General features: G+C 42.6%; 1 protein-coding gene across 4 annotated transcripts in view; it reads right to left on the bottom strand.

Annotated features, from left to right (window-relative positions):
* Nucleotides 1–23,439, bottom strand: part of URI1 (URI1 prefoldin like chaperone) — a 61,359-nt gene extending 37,920 nt beyond the window's left edge. Inside the window, exons 1-2 of one of the 4 annotated variants that reach the window (XM_038367966.2) lie at nucleotides 22,980–23,439; nucleotides 6,332–6,366 (exon numbers count right to left, since the gene is read on the bottom strand). In XM_038367966.2, the coding sequence (XP_038223894.1) occupies nucleotides 6,332–6,366; nucleotides 22,980–23,051 (107 nt within the window). In that variant the 5' untranslated portion in view covers nucleotides 23,052–23,439. Of the gene's footprint in view, nucleotides 1–6,331; nucleotides 6,367–11,893; nucleotides 11,990–22,979 lie in introns of those variants that run through there. The other 3 variants (XM_038367962.2, XM_043494956.1, XM_038367965.2) reach the window with 3 other exon arrangements.
* Nucleotides 23,440–25,044: the final 1,605 nt, after the last annotated feature.

The following is a 25,044-nucleotide window of genomic DNA, read 5'->3' as shown; positions in this document are numbered from 1 at the left end:
ATTTAAAAAAACTCTTTAGTGATGGTCCAGCTAAAGACATCATTCATTTTAGTCTGGAAGCTCATCTTTTTGAATTGCAAGGTCCTTGGGGAAAAGAATAGTGCTTTCCTCTGTATTTTGTAGCTCTCACAGTACACTGTATTGGTTCAACAATTAAACCACCATCATAATTTATAAGACAAATTGGAATTCCAGCTTATATTTTAGAAGAGGCAGAATCTTCAGAACCTTATTTGCAATGAACATCAGTGTGGGCTTTAAAAAGGGGGCAATACTCTTTAAAGTTAAATCTGATTTCTAGCTGAATTTTCTCTCCCCATGGACAGTCAACATTCCTAAAAGATGATGATTTGACCATACGGTTATTGTAGTTTCTTGACCTATCAACAAGGAGTGTAGCTGTGAAACACTACTCTAGTTCTCCTGAGCAAGAAAAAATTACTAATGGTCAATTGTTGCATGTTTACATATTGCTCAACTCTTCTTTTGGGCATTTTAGAACATTCTGAATAGAAATTTTCTTTCCCATAGAATGTATTCCTCAGAATTTTTGTACACGACTTTTCCTATCAACTTGGATGAGCATTTTTAATACCTATTTCAACTATATAGCAACTCATGAACAACTCTGTGATCTTGGAAGTATCTTAAATAGGACAACAAACTCCACATCTTAAACAACGAAGATGTTTATGGGCAAGTGCAGTCAGAAAGTCAGTGCCAGAAGGGATCTCAGTAATTTACGTTGCAAAAGAGAATAATTTCAAACATACTCCCCTAAAATATGTTTCCTACTCATAAGCAGCATATGCAATAGCACCTATCGAGACTGAGTTCACACAATCATGCACCAGGGGAAGAAGAGATACAGAAAAACATTCCCATAAACTTAAAAGCTGTAAGCCAAAGTGATTAAGAGTAGTCTCTTGGCCATAAGAATTCCAACCCTGCATGCTCTGGAGCTCTGACCAGGTTGGTACTTTCTGGAGCAACCTGGGCAGTTGGTGGCATAGCACACTAGGGCAGCAATCAGTAGATCAGGCATGACATGGATCCACATGCAGAAGGTCCCTACAGAGGGTGTGCAAGGGCCGCAGCCGTTACTACTACCGTTAATTGTGATAATGAAATGGTCGATAGCTGCTCTGCACCAAGTTTCCAAATTGTTCAGGTTGGTTCCTTCCACCAATCTGTCAGATTTCCTGAACAAAATCAATTACTTATGATAGACCAGTGAGGTGCGAAAGTGGTATTTGGTCCATTTCAAGAAAGGTCGCTGAGACAAAGTTGGGAAAGGGGCCAAAGAAAACAGAAATGTCTTGCTGGATCTGGCCAAACAATCCCAACAGTGGATACTGTGAAAAAATCAGGAACTCTCTGAGTTTGGGAGAAACCGTTACCTAAGAAATGTTGTTTTGTTTGCTGGCAGTAAAAATACAAACAAACAAAAAGAAAACAGCCCTCTTCTGAAAGAATATTGAAACTGGTGTGTTGGAAAAAAGACTTTTTTAAGGTAAATTATCAGCTACCACGTGCACTGCATTACCAAGTATATACATTTGAGGGTAGAGGACATTCTCTACTTCTGCCCCAATACTGCACCTCATTAATCTTTGTACAGGTTGAATCTCTCTAATTCGGCATTCCCTGGTCTGGCAACATCCGTAGTCCAGCATAGTCACCGACTCCGTGGGTGCTCCGGGGCTGGAGCACTCACAGGGAAAAATTAATGGGTGCGGAGTATCCACCAGAGCCAAGCTCACCTCTCTGCCCTCTCCCCCGGCGCCTCTCACGTGCTGGCAGCTTATCAACTCCTCCTCCTCCCTCCCAGCGCTTCCAGAGTGCCACAAACACCTGATTCGCAGGGTTGAGACTCTGGAGGGAAAGGGAGGAACTGGGGCCAGAGGCTGGAACCCTGGGCAAGGGGTCAGCAGCTGGGATCTGGGGCAGTATTGGAGCCACTGAGTGGGGGGGGGGGGTTGATGGCCAGGAGCCCTGGTGGGGGGCCACACTGGGTGCAAAGCCTGGGAATGCTGCAGCACCCACCATAACCCTACTTCCCACACCTATGGAGACCTGCTGGCACTCTGTATTGACCTCCCGTGGTTCAGCAAATTCTCTGGTTCAGCACCGGTCAGGTCCCAACTGTGCCGGACTAGAGAGGTTCAACCTGTATTTAATCTTGGGATGGAAGTCAGCATCATGGATATGAACTGAAAATGTTGACCAAAAGATGCAAATTCTGGTGGTTTTCTGAGGGTGTTCAGGTAGGCATCCTGTACATCTGTTTACTAGAAGCAGATATCTAGCTTGACCAGGTGGATGAAGAAACTGCAATATGAACACCTTAAAAAACACGATCCAACTATTACTGACTTTCTTCAATTCCCAAATAAAGTGGAATCTCTTTGATCATTTTGGGACTATGAAACAAGTTTCAAAAATCCCATAATTTTTTGTCTCATTTAGTTGCTGGAAGATTACTGGTACAGTGGTCACTAGTAGAAACATCAAACTTTACCACACACTGCAGTATTCAAGCACTCAACCAGGTATCTGCTGTACTTTGTTTTCTCAAAGTACATGTCTAATATGATGAACTGTGTCCTATGGACTTAGGCTCCAAAGTTACTTTTAGACACTTGAAAATTTTACCCCTTGTGATTAAAACACAAAATAGTTTTTGAAGACTTTGGTCCTATTCCAGGTTCTGCTGCACATTTCCTGACAAACCTCAGACAAGCCCCCTTATGCTTTAGTTTCTTCACCTGTAAAATGAAGATATTATTCACCCTTCTTCACAGGGCTGTTGTAAGGTAAATTCATTAACATTTACAAAGTACAGTGGAAGAGAAGCAATATGACGACAACTTATTGTTAATAGAAGAAGAAAAAAGTCTTAAGCTCTGTTCTCTGCCGCCAACAATATTCCTATTTTTATGAAAAATTAGCAATGATGCAGTCATACCACATTTTTATCTCCCAAACAAATGGGGACAATCTATTTCACCTTGCTACTATGAGAAAAAAATCTAGTTGGAGGTGTGGGGGATGGAGGTCAAGGGAAAACAAATCAATTCGTTCTGCTAAAGAGGTTTTTTGGAACAGGAATCCTTAAGACACATGGCTGAAGATCTGGCATCTTTTCCTTCTGAGAAAAGAAAATAAGTTGTTAGCTTTTGCACGGAGTGTAAAATTTTATTGTGGTTATCTCATCTGTCTTCTCTAAGGGATTTTTCCCTTAGTCTATCCTGCTCAGCTAATATGCTGACTAGAAAGCTGGAAGTGATATAAAAATAAAGATTTTTCTAGCAGTTTTGGCCCCCTGAATCAGAGCCAGAAGTTTTTATTTTCCTTCTCTCTTTTTTTTTTTATATAACCATCTAATTAGGAATCTGGAAATGAAGGCTTGATAAAGATCTTTAACACTGCACCATTTCCAGCTTTTTGTTAAAGGGACTCTACAGTTACCAGTGGTCATCTGTTGGAGTTTGAAAGCTTAGTATGTTTATCTTGATGCAACCTTCTTTGTTTTGATATCTGATTAAATATTTGAAAACCTTTTCCCACAGATGATCAGCTGGGTATGTAGTGTGAGGTCAACACTTGCTGTTGAAGGACCGGCCAAAAGGATGACAATTTTGAAGACTGAGTGGTAACATGCAATAGAAGAACTTTTAAGTATTTCTGCGTGGTTTAAAAAACCATCAAGATATAGACTCTACAAAACCCATCATCACAAATCTCACCTTGCTTATGATATGAAGACAATTCATATTCTAAAGTAAGAAAACATTTATAAAAGATGCACAGAAGCAAAAGCAATCAAAACCCTTTTGCTATATTAGAAATACAAAGAGGGGAATCCCTAGGAAAACAAGAGTGGAAAAAATGATCATTTCAGTGCTAAACATCTCCTAAATTTGACAGCCAGGATAAGCAATTTCTCCATTTATCTGAAAAGAAGGTGGTATCCTTTAGGATTAGGCAGTTGCCCACTACTGAATAACCAGATAAGAGTGCTCAGGAACTGCTCTGCATCAAAGGCAGAAGGATTCTATGGCACTGCACATATTCTATATTAGTGACCCTTGGAAGCTGATTTCTTGATGTGGTTGTCTACCATTATGTCGGAGAAAGTTCAGTGGAAAGAGTATTGGGGAATGGCTAAAAGACGCACCTTTGTTTTTCAGTGGAACTTACTGGATCATACTCTACTCTGGAAGTCTCTGAAAATGCAGCAATGCTCTAAAAAGGTACAACAGAACCAAGAAAATAAAAATAAATCCATTTATTGAATTGACCTGAAACAGTCTTATGTAGGAAGTTTTCCTCTCTCCCCATCTAATGACACATGATCATGTGAACTCATGGATTTATTGGTTGCATAGACAATTAAGAAATTAAAACCAACAACAGTGTTATATTTTCAGGCAGGATAAATATTTATTTAGCAATGAGATTCAACTTATGAAGTGCCTCTATAAATGGAAATGCTTTAGCTGACCCCATGCTTTACTCATTATTTTAGCAGTTATTTATGTATCTCAAAATCTATACTTTTAAAATAAGTTAATTATATTCAAAAGAAAAAAAATGAATTTTAATGGGAATTTATTAAAGTGGAGTATTTTAAAACTGTGCTGTTATTCATCCAATTCTATTTAAACATCTTTCTGTGTCCTTGGCTACTTAAAGAATCTCATAAAATGGTATTATTCAGCTGAAACACATAGCACGCAGCTCTTGCACAATGTGGCCACAAAAGTTAATACATTTTCTTTAATTGTGTACATGCTCTGTAAACTGCTTTGCTCTACAAAATACATCAGCCAATTTCAAATCCTTCTCTCCTATTCTCTATAAAAAACATCCAAAAATTAGATATGAACTAAGGGTTTGTTTTAAAAAAAACAAATCATACCCTCCCAAAAAGCAAAACACAAACAAAAAAATTCCAGACATTCTTATAGAAGCAAAAACAAACAAACTTGTAAACTTTTCATTTTGTAAAAGTTTAAAAAGTTTGGCTTTTGGTCAATGTTTTTTGGGAAAGAAGACTCCCAGAATGAGAATTTATATCCTGGACTAAATTGGTATGGATAAGTTATAAACTCCTGAAAAGCATATTATGGAAATGCTGACAGATTTAACTACAACAGCATCAATGGCACTACTATAATACTTTCCTTATTGAAAATTAATGCAGTCTCTGAATTTTAAACATAAGTGAAACATATTACTTTTAGATTATTTTCTGCAAGCCAATAGTCAGAATTTAATATGATGATGTGTACAGATTGCCCTGATTTTTTTTAAACTCTTATCCACTGCTTGCAGCCTATGTGCATTTAAACTAAAAACATTTGATACACACTAACTATAAATTATTTGCTTGGAGATCTCTCAGGCATGAAGAAAAAGCCTCTTAAAATAAATTTAAAATATTATATGCTTGATGGTGTATAACCAAAGGTTTAATCTCACCACTAAAAGGGGCAGTTGCTGTGATTTTGCAATAACCCTGCAGACAATAATCAAGACAGCTCCTGTTGTTCTCTCAGTAAAATCATGGTAAACACAGCATGGATATATTGTAATTTGATATCTGTAAGATCAAATGTTATATCTCACTGTAACTCATAAGACTTCATTCACCATTAAATGTACATTTTCCTCAAATGCCATATAAATCTGTTATTTACTAGGCAAGTTTTCTACTAACTATGGATTACCACATTAAAACAGCAGAAAAAAAAAAGTGCCCAGAGATAATGCTTTAAAGGGACACTTTTTTCCCCTAAACATTACATATATTAAGGCTTACCAAACAGTTTACTGTAAAAATACTGAAAAGTTATATTTTCTCTATATATACATAAAATTACTTAAAATAAGCATGTGCACTTTCCTGTAGTGATAGTAGTAGTAGTAGTAAAAATAAATAATAATAAAAAAAATCAAAAAAACACCCACGAATAACTTCCAAATTGCCGACACCTTTTTATCCAGTCAGGCAGATTCAGTATTCTTTACACAAGATTATTTGTGCAAAAAATGGCAAAGGGGAAAGAGGGTATAAAAGAAGCATACACATTAAGGTTCAAATATATTTGCGTGTTAGAGCAATGATATCACAGGAATGAAAATATGAATTTTAAAGAGGGCACAGTGCAATAAGTCAGAGCTATCTCAAACTATACACCCAAAGTATACTAGTAGAATTTGACTAACATTGTTATAAATACTATAATTGCTTGATACTTTACTAAAACACAAGCAGGTTACTTCATCAGTATTTTAAGCATGTAATCAAACATTTTTCACTTACCAGTGCTGGATTTTTTCTTGGCAGCTAGTGACCACCTGTCATTAAAACAGATAACTGCTCATGAAAAAACAAGGCTAAACACACAGCTGCAATGTCAATGTATCAGAAACTAGAACAGTAGCTTTACAGATTTGGTAGCTTCTCTATATACATTTTTATTTGTCAATGCAAAGGCATGTGAATGTTAGTTCTTAAGCAGCACACTCTATCACAACACTAATGCAGACTGATAACTGGAGAACAAATTACAGCTTTCCAATTCATATTTTAGTACAGTACCTGCTCCATAGCTATTAGGTGACACATGATACAAGATTACGAGTATTTTGTACAATCTACAGATCTAGTTTCATTGTTACATGTTTTGTAGGATAACAAATGAATATAAATTATAACAAGATGTCAATGTAACATCCATGCCTGTTCAGTTAAAAGAAAAACCAGCCCTGAAAATGTTTTACTTTATCAGTACATCTACAAATATGTTTTCACCTACAGTTTTATTCTAAAACAGTACAAATGAATTTTACAGTGTTTAAATGCAAACAAATTACCTCTATTATTTTTTTTTAAAAGGAAACAATTATGATCTGAATAGCCCACTTATTTCTTCAAAATATAGGCTTCCCAAAGAGACTGAAAATTAACAAATTCAGAATATTTTTAAGACTGCATACTTTAAAATATTAAGTTTGGGAGGATACCTCAGTTTAGTAATAATAGACATTATTACATATAGTACATACAGTCAAGATGTTTGTCTGCTGTACCACAATTGCATGGACATTTTGTTTAAATACATACAGAACTCTCAATAACACATTTAAAATTATAACAGAGACAATTTCACTCAATTACATGAAATGCTAAGAAGCTATGAGGCAATCAAATATGTCTAGACATCTCAATATAACATTTTTTTCAGATATTTTTGCAAATATTTGTTTCTCATATGGTCACAAGAATGCTAACATTTGAAAGCAATTAATAGGAAAATATGCCTGAAAACTAACAGAACAGGGTTCTTTTGAGAGCTAAAAATTATTCAAATGTGTAAGGGTTGAAAGATCAGTCCCACATTTGTGATCTCACTACCATCACAATAATCCAACACGTTGGGACAAATTCAGCCATCCAGTTGGTTGTGCTAACACCAAGGTTAAATGTCCTTTGCCATTGAAGAATTTGTAACTTTAAATCCTATATTTAATTTCTATAAAATAATCTCACCTAATGTATTTGCTAACTTTAAAAAAATTTAGGCACAAAGAGGAAGTTTTCTAGAAGATATATACATTCAGAAAACCATACTATTAATGCATCATACACAAATCTATTCCTAGTATGTCACATAAGTAGCAACATTTCATAACAGTAGTAGTACACAACAGGGTACTGCTTTTACAAGTAGAAGAATCAGAGAATATTATATCAACATATTTCACTGTTTCAGATTTGATAGATTGCAAAGTACACAACATAAATTAAGTGCACAAAAAAGGTTTACGAAATCCTTTAAGAAAGTTCCAGCTTAATTGCCCTATTAAAGATGAAGCTACCAAAAAAAAAAGAAAAGACAGGAAGCTTTCCATTCTCAATACATGACTTTCCATGCATGAAGTGAGCTAAAAGCACAAAAAGAAAAGCCCTGCAAACCATAAGAGCAGCATGTTCATTAACCTCTACATGATAATCCTTTCATAGCTGCATATTAACTAGTTACATATTCATAATCATTTTACATTATTTAGAGAACCTTCTATGAAAATTTCCAGGCTATATCCATTAGCTACAATGTTAAAGGTTACAGAAGATAGTCTACTTAATGTTTCCAGGAAGCTTTTTTAATTAGTAAATATGTAAATTGGGCACATATGCTTTTTATATTTAAAAAAAATGGGCCATCAGTAAAAGAGCACATGGACATATGCTGTTTCCATGACCCCTTAAGCCCTTAAAAAAAAAAAAATCAGTAACACCAATCAATTATAATTTCATTCTTTGATATAATCTCTCATGAAAGGATACTGAAGGATAGAACCAATAACAAACCTTTCAGTGGCCAGGATGAAGTGAGGAATCTTTCATAAGTGCTACAACGCACCATCTTAAATATATTTTTATTTGCAATACTAGTATAGTATGCTGAAGCACCTACTATACTAATGAGACAGTATTTTAAAAAACACAGTCAGATCAATTATACATTACCTACATGTCCTTTGCTGAGACAATAAAATTGTTTTGATAACCCTTGGTAATACAGCAGCAAAGAAACAAGTAGAGAAAAAAATATATATAGGTCTTGGGAATATATATATAGGTCCATGCTGTGCTCTACTGTGCTAAGAACAGTGAATATCGAGATCCACAATTTTTATGCAGCTACTGCCAGGCTAAATAAAAATAATCAACACATGGGCAGGTGAGTTAAAGTTCATTTTATCTGGACAACTAATGCTACCAACACTGCTTTACTTTTAAGAAACTGTAGCGTAAGTGATACCAATAAATCCTGACTTATTTCCCCTCCAGGCATAACAATGTATGCATTTGCAAATTTATGAGGTTATCAATGGTTTATTTGCATACTAAAATATTTAAAGTGTAGAGGATTATTAAACTACGCTTGCAGCAACCTTAACATTAGGTAATCAAGTGTTCAGTTATTAAAACAGGATCTACTTGTGAAAAATACATTTCATAGTTTAAATGAAAAGATGACAAGTATCTTGTCTCCTCCGTCACCCCAAACAATGATTTGTTGAAATTTAATATTTCTCAAGATCCTGATCCAATAACTGCGTATTTGATTTCAGAAATGCTTGATGCTTTTCAGTTGGATCACAAAGTGTGCCATGCTCGAAGAGCTTCTGCACTTTTATTTATTAGTGCTTTTTATTTTGTGGGTAGCCACAAGGGGGCATCATACATGAGTCTCCCTCATGTACAGCAGACAATAAAACAGAGAAGCAGAGCTTTTAAATGATTATTTTGCATATCTTCAAACTTCCCTTAGTTTCAATTCATTCTTGATTAAGAACCAAACTTTAAAAATAGAATGATAAATGTTGGATCTGATTTTTATTATTTCAAGCTATTTAAACAAAGTTTACATTATTGCAGTTTAAGAATCTATTTTAAGTTTAAACCCTTTTTCCTAAATTTGACAACTGCTAGGCCTGATTTCTACATTACAGTTGAAAGATGAACTAAGGGGTGGATATTGTACAAAGGAGCAACAGTGGCTATTGTAATTAAAGTAGCAGATTTTCTTTTGTCACATAAATGTAGCTAATCTTACCAATATATATTTATACAATACTCTTTATTTTTAGTATATACTAAATGCTAACACAAAAGTGGCTAAAATTAAATGGATTAGATTTTTAGAATTATGTTCACTTTCTAAGCCTCCTGCAGTCCCAATGCTAGCACAATGCAGCTTGCAGGCTGTTGAGACAAGAGGATACAAAGACTGCCTATGTTCCACAGCAGAAGATACTGTTGCTGTCCTAAAGAGGAAAATTCCTTTCTCCAGCAGCCACATTAAGCCCATTTCCCACACTGTCCAGCCAGCCAATCATTATTTTCTCTTTTCTTTTCTCATGCATCTTCCATCTGAGGACCTCAACGTCTTTTATGAACATTGATTCACAGCACTCTTTTTGAAGAGGCATTATCCTTATTTTACTGGGGTATTGAGTGACCTAACTGAAATTACACGTCAGTCAGTGGCAGAGCAAGTAGTAGAAGTCAGATCTCCTGACTCACAGTCATGAGATATAATCACTAAATACAATACTCCCTCATAATATGCTTCTTAGGAATTAAAATGGGGTTGAATGGACAGTAGGACAGAACAGAAAATTGCAAAAAATTCTGATCATGTAACATGGGAATAGGTTCTTACCTGTGCATGTATGTGATCTCACACCAGCTCCCCATTCCTGTATGTGCTTCCCTTGTTCACTAATCCTCAATTCCTTATGTGCAAGTGTGTCTCTCTCTTCCATTTCATAAGTATGTTTCCTTTACCTGTTGCTTCTGCACGCACCGCCTCCTCAATGCTTCCCTAACAACCGGAAGTTCTTAAAAATGAAATACAACTCCTATGAACTATTAAAATATTGAAATGATTACTATTTTATTAAGATGGGATGGAGCAACGCTGCTATTTCACCCCACTCAGGACTTTTTGTTGTTGTTGTTTGAGGTGGTCCTTCTCTCTAATAAATAGCTCCAGTGCCTACTCTAGTGTTTCTCACAGCAGCAGAATGAAGTTAATCAGCCAATTCTTATCTATTTTCTACAGGTTCTGAACAGCAGCAAGGCACACTGACAAGCCTCTGATCAGTTTTCCTTGTGCTGAAGCTTGGAAAATGCTATGATCAAGCACTAGAAATGGCAATGAGTCATCGGCTTGCAGACACAAGGTGACATCGCTGCACCTGTTACATTCAATTCACACTTTTATGGCTATTTTCTAAACTATAAAAGCTGGAAATTAATTTTTTTAGATGGAAGTTTAATATATAGGAAAAATTACTATTTGTTACAGGCAAGTGGGTGAGTGGATTTTTCAAGCCCTATACATGTACACTTGCATGGGCAAATACTCAACCATGTACGTATGATTCAGGTATTGTGCAAGCACATTGCTAGCTAAGGGCCTAACTGGCAAAGCATCTAATCAAATATTTGATTTGTGTATGCACACTGCGTATTTGCATGCAAGAGCAAAGCACATAGTAATTAGACTGGCACTAAAGAGTAGGTATATGTTTAAAATTTAGCCCTCTGAGATTAAGCGATACATGATTAGGAGCCAAGAACTCAAGAGATCTAATCCAGTCTCTGACACTGAATGCTTCTGTTTGGCCTTGGGTAAATCATCTCTCAGTCTAAGGGTTTGTCCACAGTGCACAGTTGTCACCAAAACTTTTATTTTTCACAGGTACTTTAAAAAGCCTCCCCCCCCCCCGGCAAAAGATAAAAGTTTTGCCTGACGCAAGCAGCAGCGTGACATGACTTTGTCAGCAGGAGCGCTCTCCTGCCAACAAAGCTTATGCCGCTCGCAGGGCTGGAAGTGCCGACAAAATACCACAAAAGAGTGTTCACACACGCTGACTTTTAGCGACAATGCTGTATCGACACAGCCTTGTCGCTAAAAGCTGCGTGGTGCAGACAAGCCCTACATTTCTTCGTCTGTAAAATGGGGATAAGTAGTACTAACTTACCTACCTCACAGGAGTGCTATGCTAATTAATTAGCTAATGCCTGAGAAGCACTTTGAAGACATAAAGCACTGTATAAGTGCTAAGTAGCATTATTTACCACTTGAAAAGTAATCTGAATATGATCAGATATGTAAGCAATTTGTGTACATGCTGTAATAAAATAATTTGAGACAGTTTAATCTTGAATTAGTCTCACTTTAAACATTTTCTTTCAATCACATTACTTAAGGAAAACAGAGTATAGAATACTTTTTCTGAAAGTGAAGGGAAGTAATGAGGTATTAAAGTAATAGTCTAATAAATCTAAAACCAATGTTTTTACCTTTAGGAAATTGGCCTTGCCATTTGGGATTTTGCAAAGTACTCTGTCTTGACCTTGGTTCTGTGGTTCAGGCCCTCCCATGAGCAGATTACCATAATCAAACTGTATAATGTTCTTTGCAATACAATTCCATGTTTATTAGGGTCCTGGATAAAATCAAACTCATTTTTACTACTGCCCTAATTAGGATGATTCCAAGTTTTCAGAATTTAGTTGTTTAACTTTGAGTATGTGAATATTGACTTCAATGGGACCACTCATGTGAGTTAAGTTATCCACATGCGTGACTGTTTCCAGGATCAAGACCCCTTGTGCCAGATAGCCCATATGTGATATACTTTGACACACTACATAGCAAAAAGACATGGTAAAACTGAATTTACTGATGAAGTTGTAACTAATTCAGAATATGACTTTACAATATAGAGTAATAAAATAGCTAGGTAGCCAAACATTTAAGTAGTTTCTTGGTAAAATCAGGACGTAAAAAGTCACATGCAACATAAACATGTAAATTGAAATTTCACGTCTACCTTTGGAAACCACAAGTTTCTAGTCTAAAACATAGCAAACACTGATGGAGAAAGATATAATTAAGATTTGCAAAATGGTTTCCCCTTGAGTCCCATTTTCGATCATGTTTACCTTTTCAAAAATATTTCCATTTTTGACATTTCCAAAAATTAAATGGCACAAAATGAAATAAAATTATTAAAGCTCTTCAGTCAGTTGGTACATTTTTTGATTTAACGGAAAGCCAAAAAGCATTGTTGAAATTTAATGTTCATTGCTTAAATCAAGTTATTGATTAAATATTACATTTCAAAATTATTAATATAGTCTCCGTCCAAAGGTGATTTTTCTTGGCTGGGAGGTGAGATCAGATGGGGTGTAATAGGGTAGGGATAACTGGAGGAAATTATGATTTTGGCAAGCATAAAAAATAATTCTTAGTTATGTCCACAGCAAAAAAAGTGAAAAACTAAACCTTTACATGTCAACTGTCCTGAAAGGGTACAGGTTTTGTTAAGTCTGAGAAAATGAATTCAAAATTATTAATTACTGGGGGTATGAATCACTTCAGTAACTTCTAAGTTTTTAGCAGAACCCAAAGAATTCCTCCTTCTTCATGACTTTGCCCTGGTCTACACACGGGGGGGAGGAGGGGAGAATGGGGGAATCGATCTAATAGCTGAAGTCAACGTACTTAGATCAACTTACTGTGGTGTCTCCACCGCGGACTGCTGCTGCTCCCCCGTCGACTCTGCCTGTGCCTCTAGCTGCGCTGGAGTACAGGAGTCGACGGGAGAGTGCTCGGGGGTCGATTTATCACATCTAGACTAGACACGATAAATCAATCCCCGCTGGATCGATCGCTGCCCGCTGATCCCGCGGGTAGCGAAGACATACCTTTTATCTAGGGAGCAGGAGAAATCACACACTATCTACTCAGTTTGACAGGTACAGGGGACTGCCATTCTTTTGCCGGGCCAATTAACTTGAGTGAAAACTTCAAAACTTCAAAAGTACCTAGGACAAGTGTAGATAAGGGAAAAAATCATGAATCTCACAATTCTACTCTCACTCTGAGGATGTAGAGGTTTCTGCTAGTGCATCCATTTGCAACATTGAGGTTTTAAGTTAAGATGTAATGAGGGATGATGACTAAGGCTACGATTATTTCACTGAAGTCGTGGAATCCGTGACCTCCAGAGATCTCTGTAAAATTTTCTGACCCTGGGCTGGAGCTGTCAGCAGGCAGCCCCACAGCTCTTAGCAGCTCCCAGTCCCTGCGGGGGGTCCCCCAGAGCTCCCAGTCCCTGAGGGCGACGCGACTCCCTGCAGTGGCCCAGCTGTGGAGAGCGGCAAGGGGATCCCATGTCCCCCAGCCACTGTGGGTTCTGGACTCTCCTCCCACCCCATTTTGTCAGGGATATTTTTAGTAAAAATCACGGACAGGCCACGGGCTTCCCTGAATTTTTATTGCCTGTGACCTGTCCATGATTTTTACTAAAAATATCCGTGACAAAATCTGAGCCTTAATGATGACACAGGTAGAGGGGTTATGGAAGGCAAGAAGAACAAGAGAGTACGGGCTACAGAATTAAGATTATGCAGTTGCTGAGGAAGATGATGCCCGTATCTCTCATGGGGGTAAAGGTTTTGTTATTTGTTTCACTGTAATTCTGAAGGGACACTTAGGATTTATATCCCTCATAAAAGAAACAAATGTGTAAACATCTAAGACATCCTGCACAAACTCTGTTGTATCGGGAGGTCTGTTGGGAAAGGTGGAGAACTCCTTATTGGCTACTTGAGCTAGTCTTTAAAGGGAGTACAACTAGTGGTTTGAAGGTAACCTGCTGGGCTGGCTAGGGCACTATTGTTTGATAACAACCTACTCCATCTCAGCTGCCTGTAGGAGGGGCTGCTGGTTTCCTATAGGACCAGAACGCAGCTAGGCTACCAACGGAATAGGAAAGCGCTCCATGGAGGCGGCCTGGGGGTCCTCCATGGAGATAAAGGACCAAAGGGTCGTCTGTCTGAGTGCCTGTTGTTATGTGAGGAAAGGAGAGGCTGGGCTCACTAGTATGTTGGATGGACTGCTTTTAAGAAACAACACACACACTATACAGACTACCCCAACTACTAGCAGAGAAAAGGATGGTATAATCTCTTTCCATCTGTGGCATAACACTCAGGAAGTACTGAGTGCACATCTACCAAGTCCTGTGAGTCCCTACTCTATGAACAGTCATCCAGATTTTCAGGGGGGGAAATAATAGATACTGAGTCAATGGGGTCTTCAAAATCACATAAATAAGAAATTCCACATAACCTGTGGAATTGTAACCTCTTCTATACATTAAAATAACACTTGCTGTATTAATTAAAATGTGTGATAGATACTGTAACTCAGCAGAAACAAACACAGAAATTACTCAAAGATCAGAAGTTACTGTAGTGGGCTACGAAATTGGTAAGATTTTGATGCAGGACTCTGGTCACTCCATCTGTTGACATACTCTGAAAGTGACTACACTGTAGTGACATGAGTTTTGTGAAAGCAATCATACGTTACTTAATCAATCTACAATGGTGAAATGGGTGCATTATAATATATAGGCAAAGTACTTAAAGACTCTGTCCACACCAGGATAAAGTTAAACTGTTCACAAAACAACTTAATTAGCACAGTTATACAATTTAACCTGTGTCAAATTAACATGTTCTCACAAGTCTCTTATAGCATCCATGCTAGCCCTCTGGAAACCAGTTCACATGTGCTACAAAACACACAAAATGATGCGACACATAGCATTTCCTTCTAATGGACACAGCTTTGGGCTGAAATATGTGAAAGATTCCTTCCTCCATACATTATTTTGTTATAAAAATTGTTTAAATGTTCACTTCCTCAAATAAAGAGTGATTATTATTTAACCTTTTTAAGCATCTGCTAGAATCAGGGTTTATATCTGATGCTATACAATCAGCAGACATTTAATTCATATTAACAATGGGATAAATTCCTTTGGAATGTGGGCAAATCTCATGGCTCAATATAGTTATCGATTATTGACCAAAACAAGGTAAGACAGGTGACCAGTTAATGCTAGAAGATCAAGAAGGCTTTATACCTGATAGCTTCAGCCAACTACTGAATGTGCCCTTTTCCTTACGAACAGTGCTTGAGAAAGCAAGGGTGGAATCAGGAAATACAGAAAAGCATCTGACAGGGTGGACTGTGCCTAAATACAGATTCTGAAGTGGTATTTGGGTGGAGATTTTTTTTTAAAAAAAAAGATTAAAATCACATAATGCTTTGGAAGCTAGGCTAACTATAATGGGCATTACCCAGAAAGTTATGCTTCAAAGCGGATGCTAACAGAATTGGTTTCTCACTAGTGAGCTTTGTCCAGATATGAGCACCATTGGACAATAGGGCTGAAAGAGTCCAATGTGCTAAAAAGTACTGCACTGCAATCCACACTGAATAAATCAAATTGTTATGAGATAACAAGCATCTATATATTAAGAGAATCAGTCACCCATCTGAAACCATCAATATTATAAATATTCTGATTATGTTGATAGTTACTACCATTTTAATGGGGGCAACAAGGTAAGTGACTCCACCTTTTAATGAATCACAACGATGTACTTTTCATGTACTTTACAGTGGTCGTAGCTACTATTATTTTGGCATACTGCTATCTCTCTTTGTCACAAATAGTTTGTATAATAAATATATAGTTATTTGTGTGATTACTTCCTAGTATGAAAGTAGATATTTGCCATCAGAGCATGTGAAATCTACATGCCCCAAACAAGGAGGAAGCTTGCCCTCAAAAGCAAGAGGATCTAAAATCTGCTGAAATTGTTGATGGGGGTCTTCATTTAAAAAAAATACTTCTAGAACTTATGGAGGTAAAGATAAGCTTGAAACATGAAATATGTATAAAACAATGCAGTGTCATTTTCTTAAGTCTGCAGGCACTTATAGTACCACCGCTGTTGCAGTATCAGAGGGCTATTCTACACTAAAGCTGTAAGTCGACCGAAGTTACGCTACTTCAGTTGATGCAACTTCGGTCGACTTACAGCACGTCTACACTGCACTATGTAGACCGGAGACACTCTCCCGCTGACTTACCTTCCGCCTCACGGGGAGGTGGAGTACAGACATCAACGGGACAGCGCTCTGCCATCAACATAGCTTGTCTTCACCAGACCAACAGCAGTGCTGATTTAGCCGGAAGTATAGACAAGCCCAGAGTGAAAGGCATAAGATTCTTATCAGTTACACTGTTATTCTTCAGAACTGTAGGAACAGCTCTGAAACCATCAAGAATCTTATCAATTTTGTACTGCAGATGCTGCTTGAAAAAGATTTGAACAGCAGCAGAGACAGTTACTGGAGTTATTCATACAGGTAGAGGACAAAACAAAAGCAGAGGTTGCAGCTAAGAGGCAGAAGACACAAGCTATTTACACCTCTTTCAATTGTTTTCTTCAACTATTGAAAAACTACATGCGGACAAAACCTTACGCATACCATTTGGAGTTAAAGATATCACCCTACACCGGGGGTGGGCAAACTTTTTGGGCCAAGGGCCACATTGGCATTGCTAAACTGTATGGATGGCCGGGTAGGGAAGCCTGTGCCTCCCCAAACAGCCTGGCCCTGCTCCCTCCCACTGCCCGCCCCCCTCAGAATCCCTGACCCATCCCTTATCCCCTGACCGCTCCTCCCAGGACCCCTGCTCTAACCACCCCCAGGACCCCATCCCCATGCAACCCCCCCCCCCGCTCCCAGTCCCCTGACTGCCCCGACAGCCCCCCCGCAGGACTTCCACGCCTATCCAACCCCCCCCGTTCCCCATCATCTGACTGCCCCCCAGGACCTTCTGCCCCTTATCCAACACCCCCCCACTCCCCGCCCATTTACCATGCTGCTCAGAGGATACTGCCATACCCCGGCCAGAGCCAGCTCGCTACCCAGCAGGAGCAGCGGGCCAGGGTGCTGGGGGCGCAGCATGCTGAGGCTGCGGGGGAGGGGCCCAGGGCTAGCCTCCCTGGCCGGAAGCTCAGGGGCCAAGCAGGACGGTCCCGCGGGCCATAGTTTGCCCACCTCTGCCCTACATGAATTAAATTCATAAGAGAGTAATCTGTCAGGGACATGTAACATACACTAACCAGTAAGTTACAATAACAGGTGCCCTAAAAACCTCATGATATTTAGACAATGGTGAATTGCAGGAGAGTCACTTTCCCTTCCTACTCTTCCTAAACCAGGAAGAAAAAACAAACGCGCATCAATGAAATATGAAAATCTTTAAAATCTATTCCTACTAAAACCACTACGCTGCCAGACCTCAATGGAATTCGTTAGATTACCCAAGACCGCATTTGCACTCAACATGTCCCTCATGGGTCTAAATGGTTCTCTAAACATCTCCCATTTTGTAACACATAACTTGTTCAATTATTCAACAATTTAGCTGTCTGCAGAACTGTGACAAACAATACAGAACATTCATCTACCTCTTATCTGTTAGTAATCAAGGATCCATTAGTCACTGAGAATCACATTTATATATAAACTATTAAATTTAAATTCAGGCTCTAGAGCAGGGGTTCACAAACTTCATTGCACTGACAACAAAAATTACTACACAACCTCAGGAGCTGGGACCAAGCCCACCCGAACCCCACCATCTTGGGCAGGGTGGCAAAAGCTGAAGCCCGAGCCTCACCACCCAGGGCTTCAGTCCCAGGCAAGAGGCATGTATGTAACCTGAGCCCCACCACCCAGAGCTGATGACCTTGGGCTTTGGCCCCAAGCCCCAGCAAGTCTAAACCAGCCCTGGCAACCCCATTAAAATGGGCTTGCGCCCCATTTTGGTGTCCAAACCCACAGTTTAAGAACCGCTGCTCTAGAGCATGAGATTCTGCCTCTTTAAATATCTATATTGTACTTCCTACACTTACGAACAGTGGGCTTAACATAATATTTCCAGCTAAAAGATACTGTACTTTCAAGCAGTGATAAATGTGCTATATTTTTTTACACTAACATTCAAAACTTTAAGCAGACATGATGCTTTCAGTGATAGTCTTGACCATGAAAATTAACAGCTATTCTTCTATAATTTATCCCGAAGATGCACATTCTCAGACATGTTTTTCTACCAAGTACATTTAGTAGATGTCCTGAAAACTGCTTTTAAAGGTTTGGCCTGATCATCACTACAAACTAACAAGATGAAAACTGTCCAACAGGCAAGTGGCTATTCTAACCAAGAATTAAAAATCATTCGCCAACAGAGATCCTAAACTGGGATGTGGCAGCCCCAAACAGACGTCAGTGGGTCATGAACTTCCGGGTCTTTCTACACTGATAAACAGGAGGGATGGCCTACATAGATGAAAGGGGACTCCTGTTATTGAGAAGATTGAGAACTACTTACTACACTTTAAAAGCCAAAACTCATGCCTAAATCAGTAAAAGAATGCAATGCATATCCACTTTAGCAGAGCAACATGCATGCTAAATATCAATCATGATTCAAATATAAATATTTCTAGGTCTGCAGGTATTTAATAGTGTATTTCATTATTTCAAAGTCTAGAGGAAAAAAGGACACAATATGGTATAAGTTTCAGTCTAGTGGGAGTAAAGCTAAATACTTTATTTTTATTCAACCAAGTTTCAGTCCTAAAGGGAGCATATTGTCACCTGGATAAAGAGTGGGGTGTGTGTGCATTTGTGTAAATCTAAGCATATCAGAATGAGAGTCAGAGCTGGGTGAAAATAAAAGTATATCAATTAAATAATTTTTTAAAGTGTGAAATTTTCAAGTTATTTGACAAATATTATTTGACCACTTCTTTTGAGACTATATTAAGAAAATGTCGTAGAGTATTAGAACACAGGTTGTGAAAGATATTTATATGATTACTAGATTAGCAAAAGCACTGTGCAAAATTTTATAGCAATCATATCTAATTTCAAGCTTGCCTCCAAGTGGAGTTTGCTCAAATTTATGAAAACTATGACTATCTGAAAAGGAGGGTGATGGTATAAATGAAATGGTCTACTCAACCTTAAAATGTAATATTTTCAGAACCAAAAACACTATTGTAATGTGATTATATACAGTTCCAATTCTCTATTTCACAGAAGAAGAGCCCACTATATCTTAATCCTGACACTCCACTGTAATTAAGATATTTAGCTCCTCAGGATAATTTCATAATGAAACTGAAGGGTTCAAATATTTTTAGCCAATCTGCAGAAATTATGTAAAGTTTTCTTATGATAAAATACAATTTTGGTTCAGCAGCCTAACAGGCTTAATTAATGGCCTCTTGGGTCTCTTTTCCACTGGAGCAGATCTGTTTGAGAACAGTCAAACTTGCTTACTGAAGGGCCTTGCCATGAACTGGGAATAATTCTACATGCTCCTGACAGACATGCACTTATACTCCATGACCAATTGACACTAAAGCATCACAGAAGCATAATTCTCCATCACAGTCAACTAGCCTGGAAAGTAACTGGACTGTGGAGAGGGGGAACAGTTTACTCTCATCTGATGTTCTTATAAGAAGAGACCATTCAGAGTATCCCACCAGATTATCCTAATTTTCATCCACGTTAACAACCCATCAATTTAGGCAGATCTTTAGGTAACGATGTGGGTCTTTTTCTCCAAAGCCAGACATCTTGTTTATACACAATATTCTGGAAGATGCTCATGGTCTGTATCATGTATGCATTACTTAGGCTCCTTACCCTCAATAAAGTGATGTTGGTGGAAGCACCATACAGTAAAGGAACTACTAAGAGTTTTCTTTTATACCTAGGGAGCTACTTTTAAGATGCATACAAAATGTTTAACCTTATGAAGAGACCAAGAGGACAACTGGAAAGATATGCAGATTATTGGCATGAAATGCTCATGATGATGTGTGCTAAATATGGCTCTGATCACCCAATTAATTTCATGTAGGTAGACACCTGTACCTATGCAGAGCTAATTGCAGGATAGGTGCTATCAACCCAAAAATCACATCAATCACCTAGTAAGTGAATATGACTAATCTTAAGAAGGAGAGATCTCTAGTTTTGCACTAAGCCCATATACAGCATGGAGTAAGAGAAGACATTCAGTATTCTAAGGCAGGAAACTTTGTAAAAAAGACATTTGATAGTTTGGCTATTTTAAATACAGCTCTAAAGTAATCAATCTTCAAAAGAAGGTTCATGACTTATTATGAAGGTTCATGACTTACCACCTAATGCCCTACCTGTGCAGTTCAATATGTCGAGCTGGACCCCACATTTGTCTTTACGGCAGGAAGCAACACCAGGAGTTGATGCAGAGGAAGGGGCATTTTGCTGCAGGGACTGAGTGTCAAGATGGGCAGAAAAAAGGGGAGACAGAGGCTGGGCAGGGGGGAGATGGAGGCAAGACACTTCCTGTCCTGAGCTAACTGCATGAGCTGCTGCAGCTTGAGCTAAAGCTAGCTAATTGTGTCTGTAACAGGTACCCAGCTTCTACGGCGCGGGCACCTTCGCAAGTATGTTACACCAGCACCTTCCTGCAGGTTACTCATGCCCGTGCTTCTGAACCTGGACTCCCACATTCCAGACAACCCCTCCTAAAGCTGATTCCCCAAGGGGCTAAAACCCTCCCCCCCCAGGACAGCATTAACCACGGGAACTCAGTGTTCTGGTTTATCACCCGGGGTGCCGTGGTAATAAGGGTGTGCCCTGAAAAAGCCATAACACTTTGCACGGCTTGAGCTGGGTTGAGGATTGGGCCAAAAGAAATCTGATGAGGTTCAACAAGGAAAAGTGCAGAGTCCTGCACTTAAGACGGAAGAATCCCATGCACCGCTACAGACTAGGGACCGAGTGGCTAGGCAGCAGTTCTGCAGAAAAGGACCTAGGGGTTACAGTGGACGAGAAGCTGGATATGAGTCAACAGTGTGCCCTTGTTGCCATTAGAAGGCCAATGGCATTTTGGGATATATAAGTAGGGGCATTGCCAGCAGATTGAGGGACGTGATCGTTCCCTGTATTTGACATTGGGGAGGCCTCCTCTGGAGCAGTGTGTCCAGTTTTGGGCCCCACACTACACGAAGGATGTGGAAAAATTGGAAAGCATCCAGCGGAGGGCAACAAAAATGATTAGGGGACTGGAAGACATGATTTATGAGGAGTGGCTGAGGGAACTGGGATTGTTTAGTCTGCAGAAGAGAAGAATGAGGGAGGATTTGATAGCTGCTTTCAACTACCTGAAGGGGGGGGTTCCAAAGAGGATGGATCTTGACTGTTCTCAGTAGTAGCAGATGACAGAACGTGGAGTAATGGTCTCAAGTTGCAGTGGGGGAGGTTTAGGTTGGATATTAGGAAAAACTTTTTCACTAGGAGGGTGGTTAAACCCAGGAATGGGTTACCTACGGAGGTGGTGGAATCTCCTTCCTTTGAGGTTTTCAAGGTCGGTCTTGACAAAGCCCTGGCTGGGATGATTTAGTTGGGGATTGGTCCTGCTTTGAGCAGGGGGTTGGACTAGATGACCTCCTGAGGTCCCTTCCAACCCTGAGATTCTATGATTCTACGGAAGTTAGTTCACATGAGCAGAGACCTTATGGCCCACATGAAGCTCTACTGACTTCAATGAGGCTCTGTGTGGACCAACTTGCAGACCTAAAACCATAATCACCTTTCCTATTAAAAAAAGATTAAGCATCTGAGAGAATAATAATTTGAAAATCTGGTACTACTATGCATGTAGAAATACACACTGACATAAAACCTTAAAGGACGATTGTTACACATTAAAGCAAGTATTTACACAACAGATTGCAATGACCCCTAGGGAGACCAAATGGTGCATCAGTAAACATATGGGTATCTTCCAATTTGTCTTAAAAGGTATTCTTTGAATTTAAAAGAAAGGAAATACAAAAATGGCATTGGAGTAACACAGCTGCGACACAGGGCCAAAAGCCAGGACACCAACCTTAGGGCTGACAGATCATCTTTAACTTGGTCTACGGGGTTTCAACACGTTAGGCAGAGCTAGGACACTGACAGCCCCACTCCAGAAGCCGGATCAGGGTGCACTTTTGAAGCAGCCCTGTGTTAAAAGCACCCGCAGGCCTCTACCCTGGGGGACAGAACCGGCTTTGGGGGGGTCACACCCTTTTTACTCCGAGCCCTGGTGTTGCTGGGGGGCCGATGACGCCAGTGGCCCTACGGGGGGTGGGTGCGCACCCAGGGGGCTGGGCTCCGGCCTGAGGCGACTCCGGGGGCTCAGCGGGCAGGCCCCCGCCAGCCCCGCGCTGCCGGACCCGCCGGGGCGAGGCGCTCCCCGCGCACGATCTCTGTCGGGTGCGGTGGAAGCGAGAACAACCGTTACAGGCCCAACGCCGCCATGGCCCCGCGGCCCGGGCCTCCTCCCCCGGGCCCCGGCCCCGCTTCCCCCCAGCCGGGCCCGGCGCTCCGGGCACCCTTCCGGGCCTCGCTGCGGAGCGGCCCAGGCCCCCGGCGCTGCTGCTCGGCCTTTACCTTTCCCTGCTCCTCCCGCAGGCGGCCCACCTGCGCGGCGCTGAGCGGCGAGGCTGTGCCGGGGGCCTGCATGGCCCGGGCGGGGGCCGGGCCGCGCTCCTCAGCAGGGCGAATGAGTCCTATAGAAATGTTTGTGCAGCGTGAAGCGCCGGCTCCGGAGCCGCATCCACGCGAGGGCCGCCGCCGCCGCCGCCTGGGCCCGGGGAGCCGCTGCCGGGGGAAGCATCTCACACTCGCATTCTGGGCCGCGCCGCCGCCTGCGCCCGGGACCAGCTGCGCCGAGGGCCGGGGAGCACGAGCGGCGCGAGCCCAGCCGCTGCCGCGCCGCCTCCGCCCGCCCGCTGCACTCTGGGTAGGCAGCCACAGCGCCCGCCGGAGGCACCGCGGCGAGCGAGCGGAAAGGCGGCAGCTCCCCGCCCCGTGCGCTTCGCCGGGGGGCACCGAACACGATCCCAGCTCCCAAGGCCCCCGGACCGCATCGCCCTGGGACCACTCAGCCCCTGCACCCCATCGCCAGCCCACCGCACGGCCCCTGCCCCCGGACCCCATCGCCCTGGGACCACTCAGCCCCTGCACCCCATCGCCAGCCCACCGCACGGCCCCTGCCCCCGGACCCCATCGCCATGGGACCACTCAGCCCCTGCACCCCATCGCCAGCCCACCGCACGGCCCCTGCCCCCGGACCCCATCGCCCTGGGACCACTCAGCCCCTGCACCCCATCGCCAGCCCACCGCACGGCCCCTGCCCCCGGACCCCATCGCCCTGGGACCACTCAGCCCCTGCACCCCATCGCCAGCCCACCGCACGGCCCCTGCCCCCGGACCCCATCGCCCTGGGACCACTCAGCCCCTGCACCCCATCGCCAGCCCACCGCACGGCCCCTGCCCCCGGACCCCATCGCCATGGCACCACTCAGCCCCTGCACCCCATCGCCAGCCCACCGCACGGCCCCTGCCCCCGGACCCCATCACCCTGGGACCACTCAGCCCCTGCACCCCATCGCCAGCCCACCCCACGGCCCCTGCCCCCGGACCCCATCGCCATGGGACCACTCAGCCCCTGCACCCCATCGCCAGCCCACCGCACGGCCCCTGCCCCCGGACCCCATCGCCATGGGACCACTCAGCCCCTGCACCCCATCGCCAGCCCACCGCACGGCCCCTGCCCCCGGACCCCATCGCCCTGGGACCACTCAGCCCCTGCACCCCATCGCCAGCCCACCGCACGGCCCCTGCCCCCGGACCCCATCGCCATGGCACCACTCAGCCCCTGCACCCCATCGCCAGCCCACCGCACGGCCCCTGCCCCCGGACCCCATCACCCTGGGACCACTCAGCCCCTGCACGCCATCGCCAGCCCACCCCACGGCCCCTGCCCCCGGACCCCATCGCCCTGGGACCACTCAGCCCCTGCACCCCATCGCCAGCCCACCGCACGGCCCCTGCAACCGGACCGCATCGCCATGGGACCACTCAGCCCCTGCACCCCATCGCCAGCCCACCGCACGGCCCCTGCCCCCGGACCCCATCGCCATGGGACCACTCAGCCCCTGCACCCCATCGCCAGCCCACCGCACGGCCCCTGCCCCCGGACCCCATCGCCATGGGACCACTCAGCCCCTGCACCCCATCGCCAGCCCACCGCACGGCCCCTGCCCCCGGACCCCATCGCCCTGGGACCACTCAGCCCCTGCACCCCATCGCCAGCCCACCGCACGGCCCCTGCCCCCGGACCGCATCGCCATGGGACCACTCAGCCCCTGCACCCCATCGCCAGCCCACCCCACGGCCCCTGCCCCCGGACCCCATCGCCCTGGGACCACTCAGCCCCTGCACCCCATCGCCAGCCCACCCCACGGCCCCTGCCCCCGGACCCCATCGCCCTGGGACCACTCAGCCCCTGCACCCCATCGCCAGCCCACCGCACGGCCCCTGCCCCCGGACCCCATCGCCCTGGGACCACTCAGCCCCTGCACCCCATCGCCAGCCCACCGCACGGCCCCTGCCCCCGGACCGCATCGCCATGGGACCACTCAGCCCCTGCACCCCATCGCCAGCCCACCGC

This window comes from Dermochelys coriacea, chromosome 12 (genome assembly GCF_009764565.3).
Source record: "Dermochelys coriacea isolate rDerCor1 chromosome 12, rDerCor1.pri.v4, whole genome shotgun sequence".
NCBI classification, from domain to species: domain Eukaryota; kingdom Metazoa; phylum Chordata; order Testudines; family Dermochelyidae; genus Dermochelys; species Dermochelys coriacea.
This window is presented reverse-complemented; position numbering and strand designations above follow the sequence as displayed.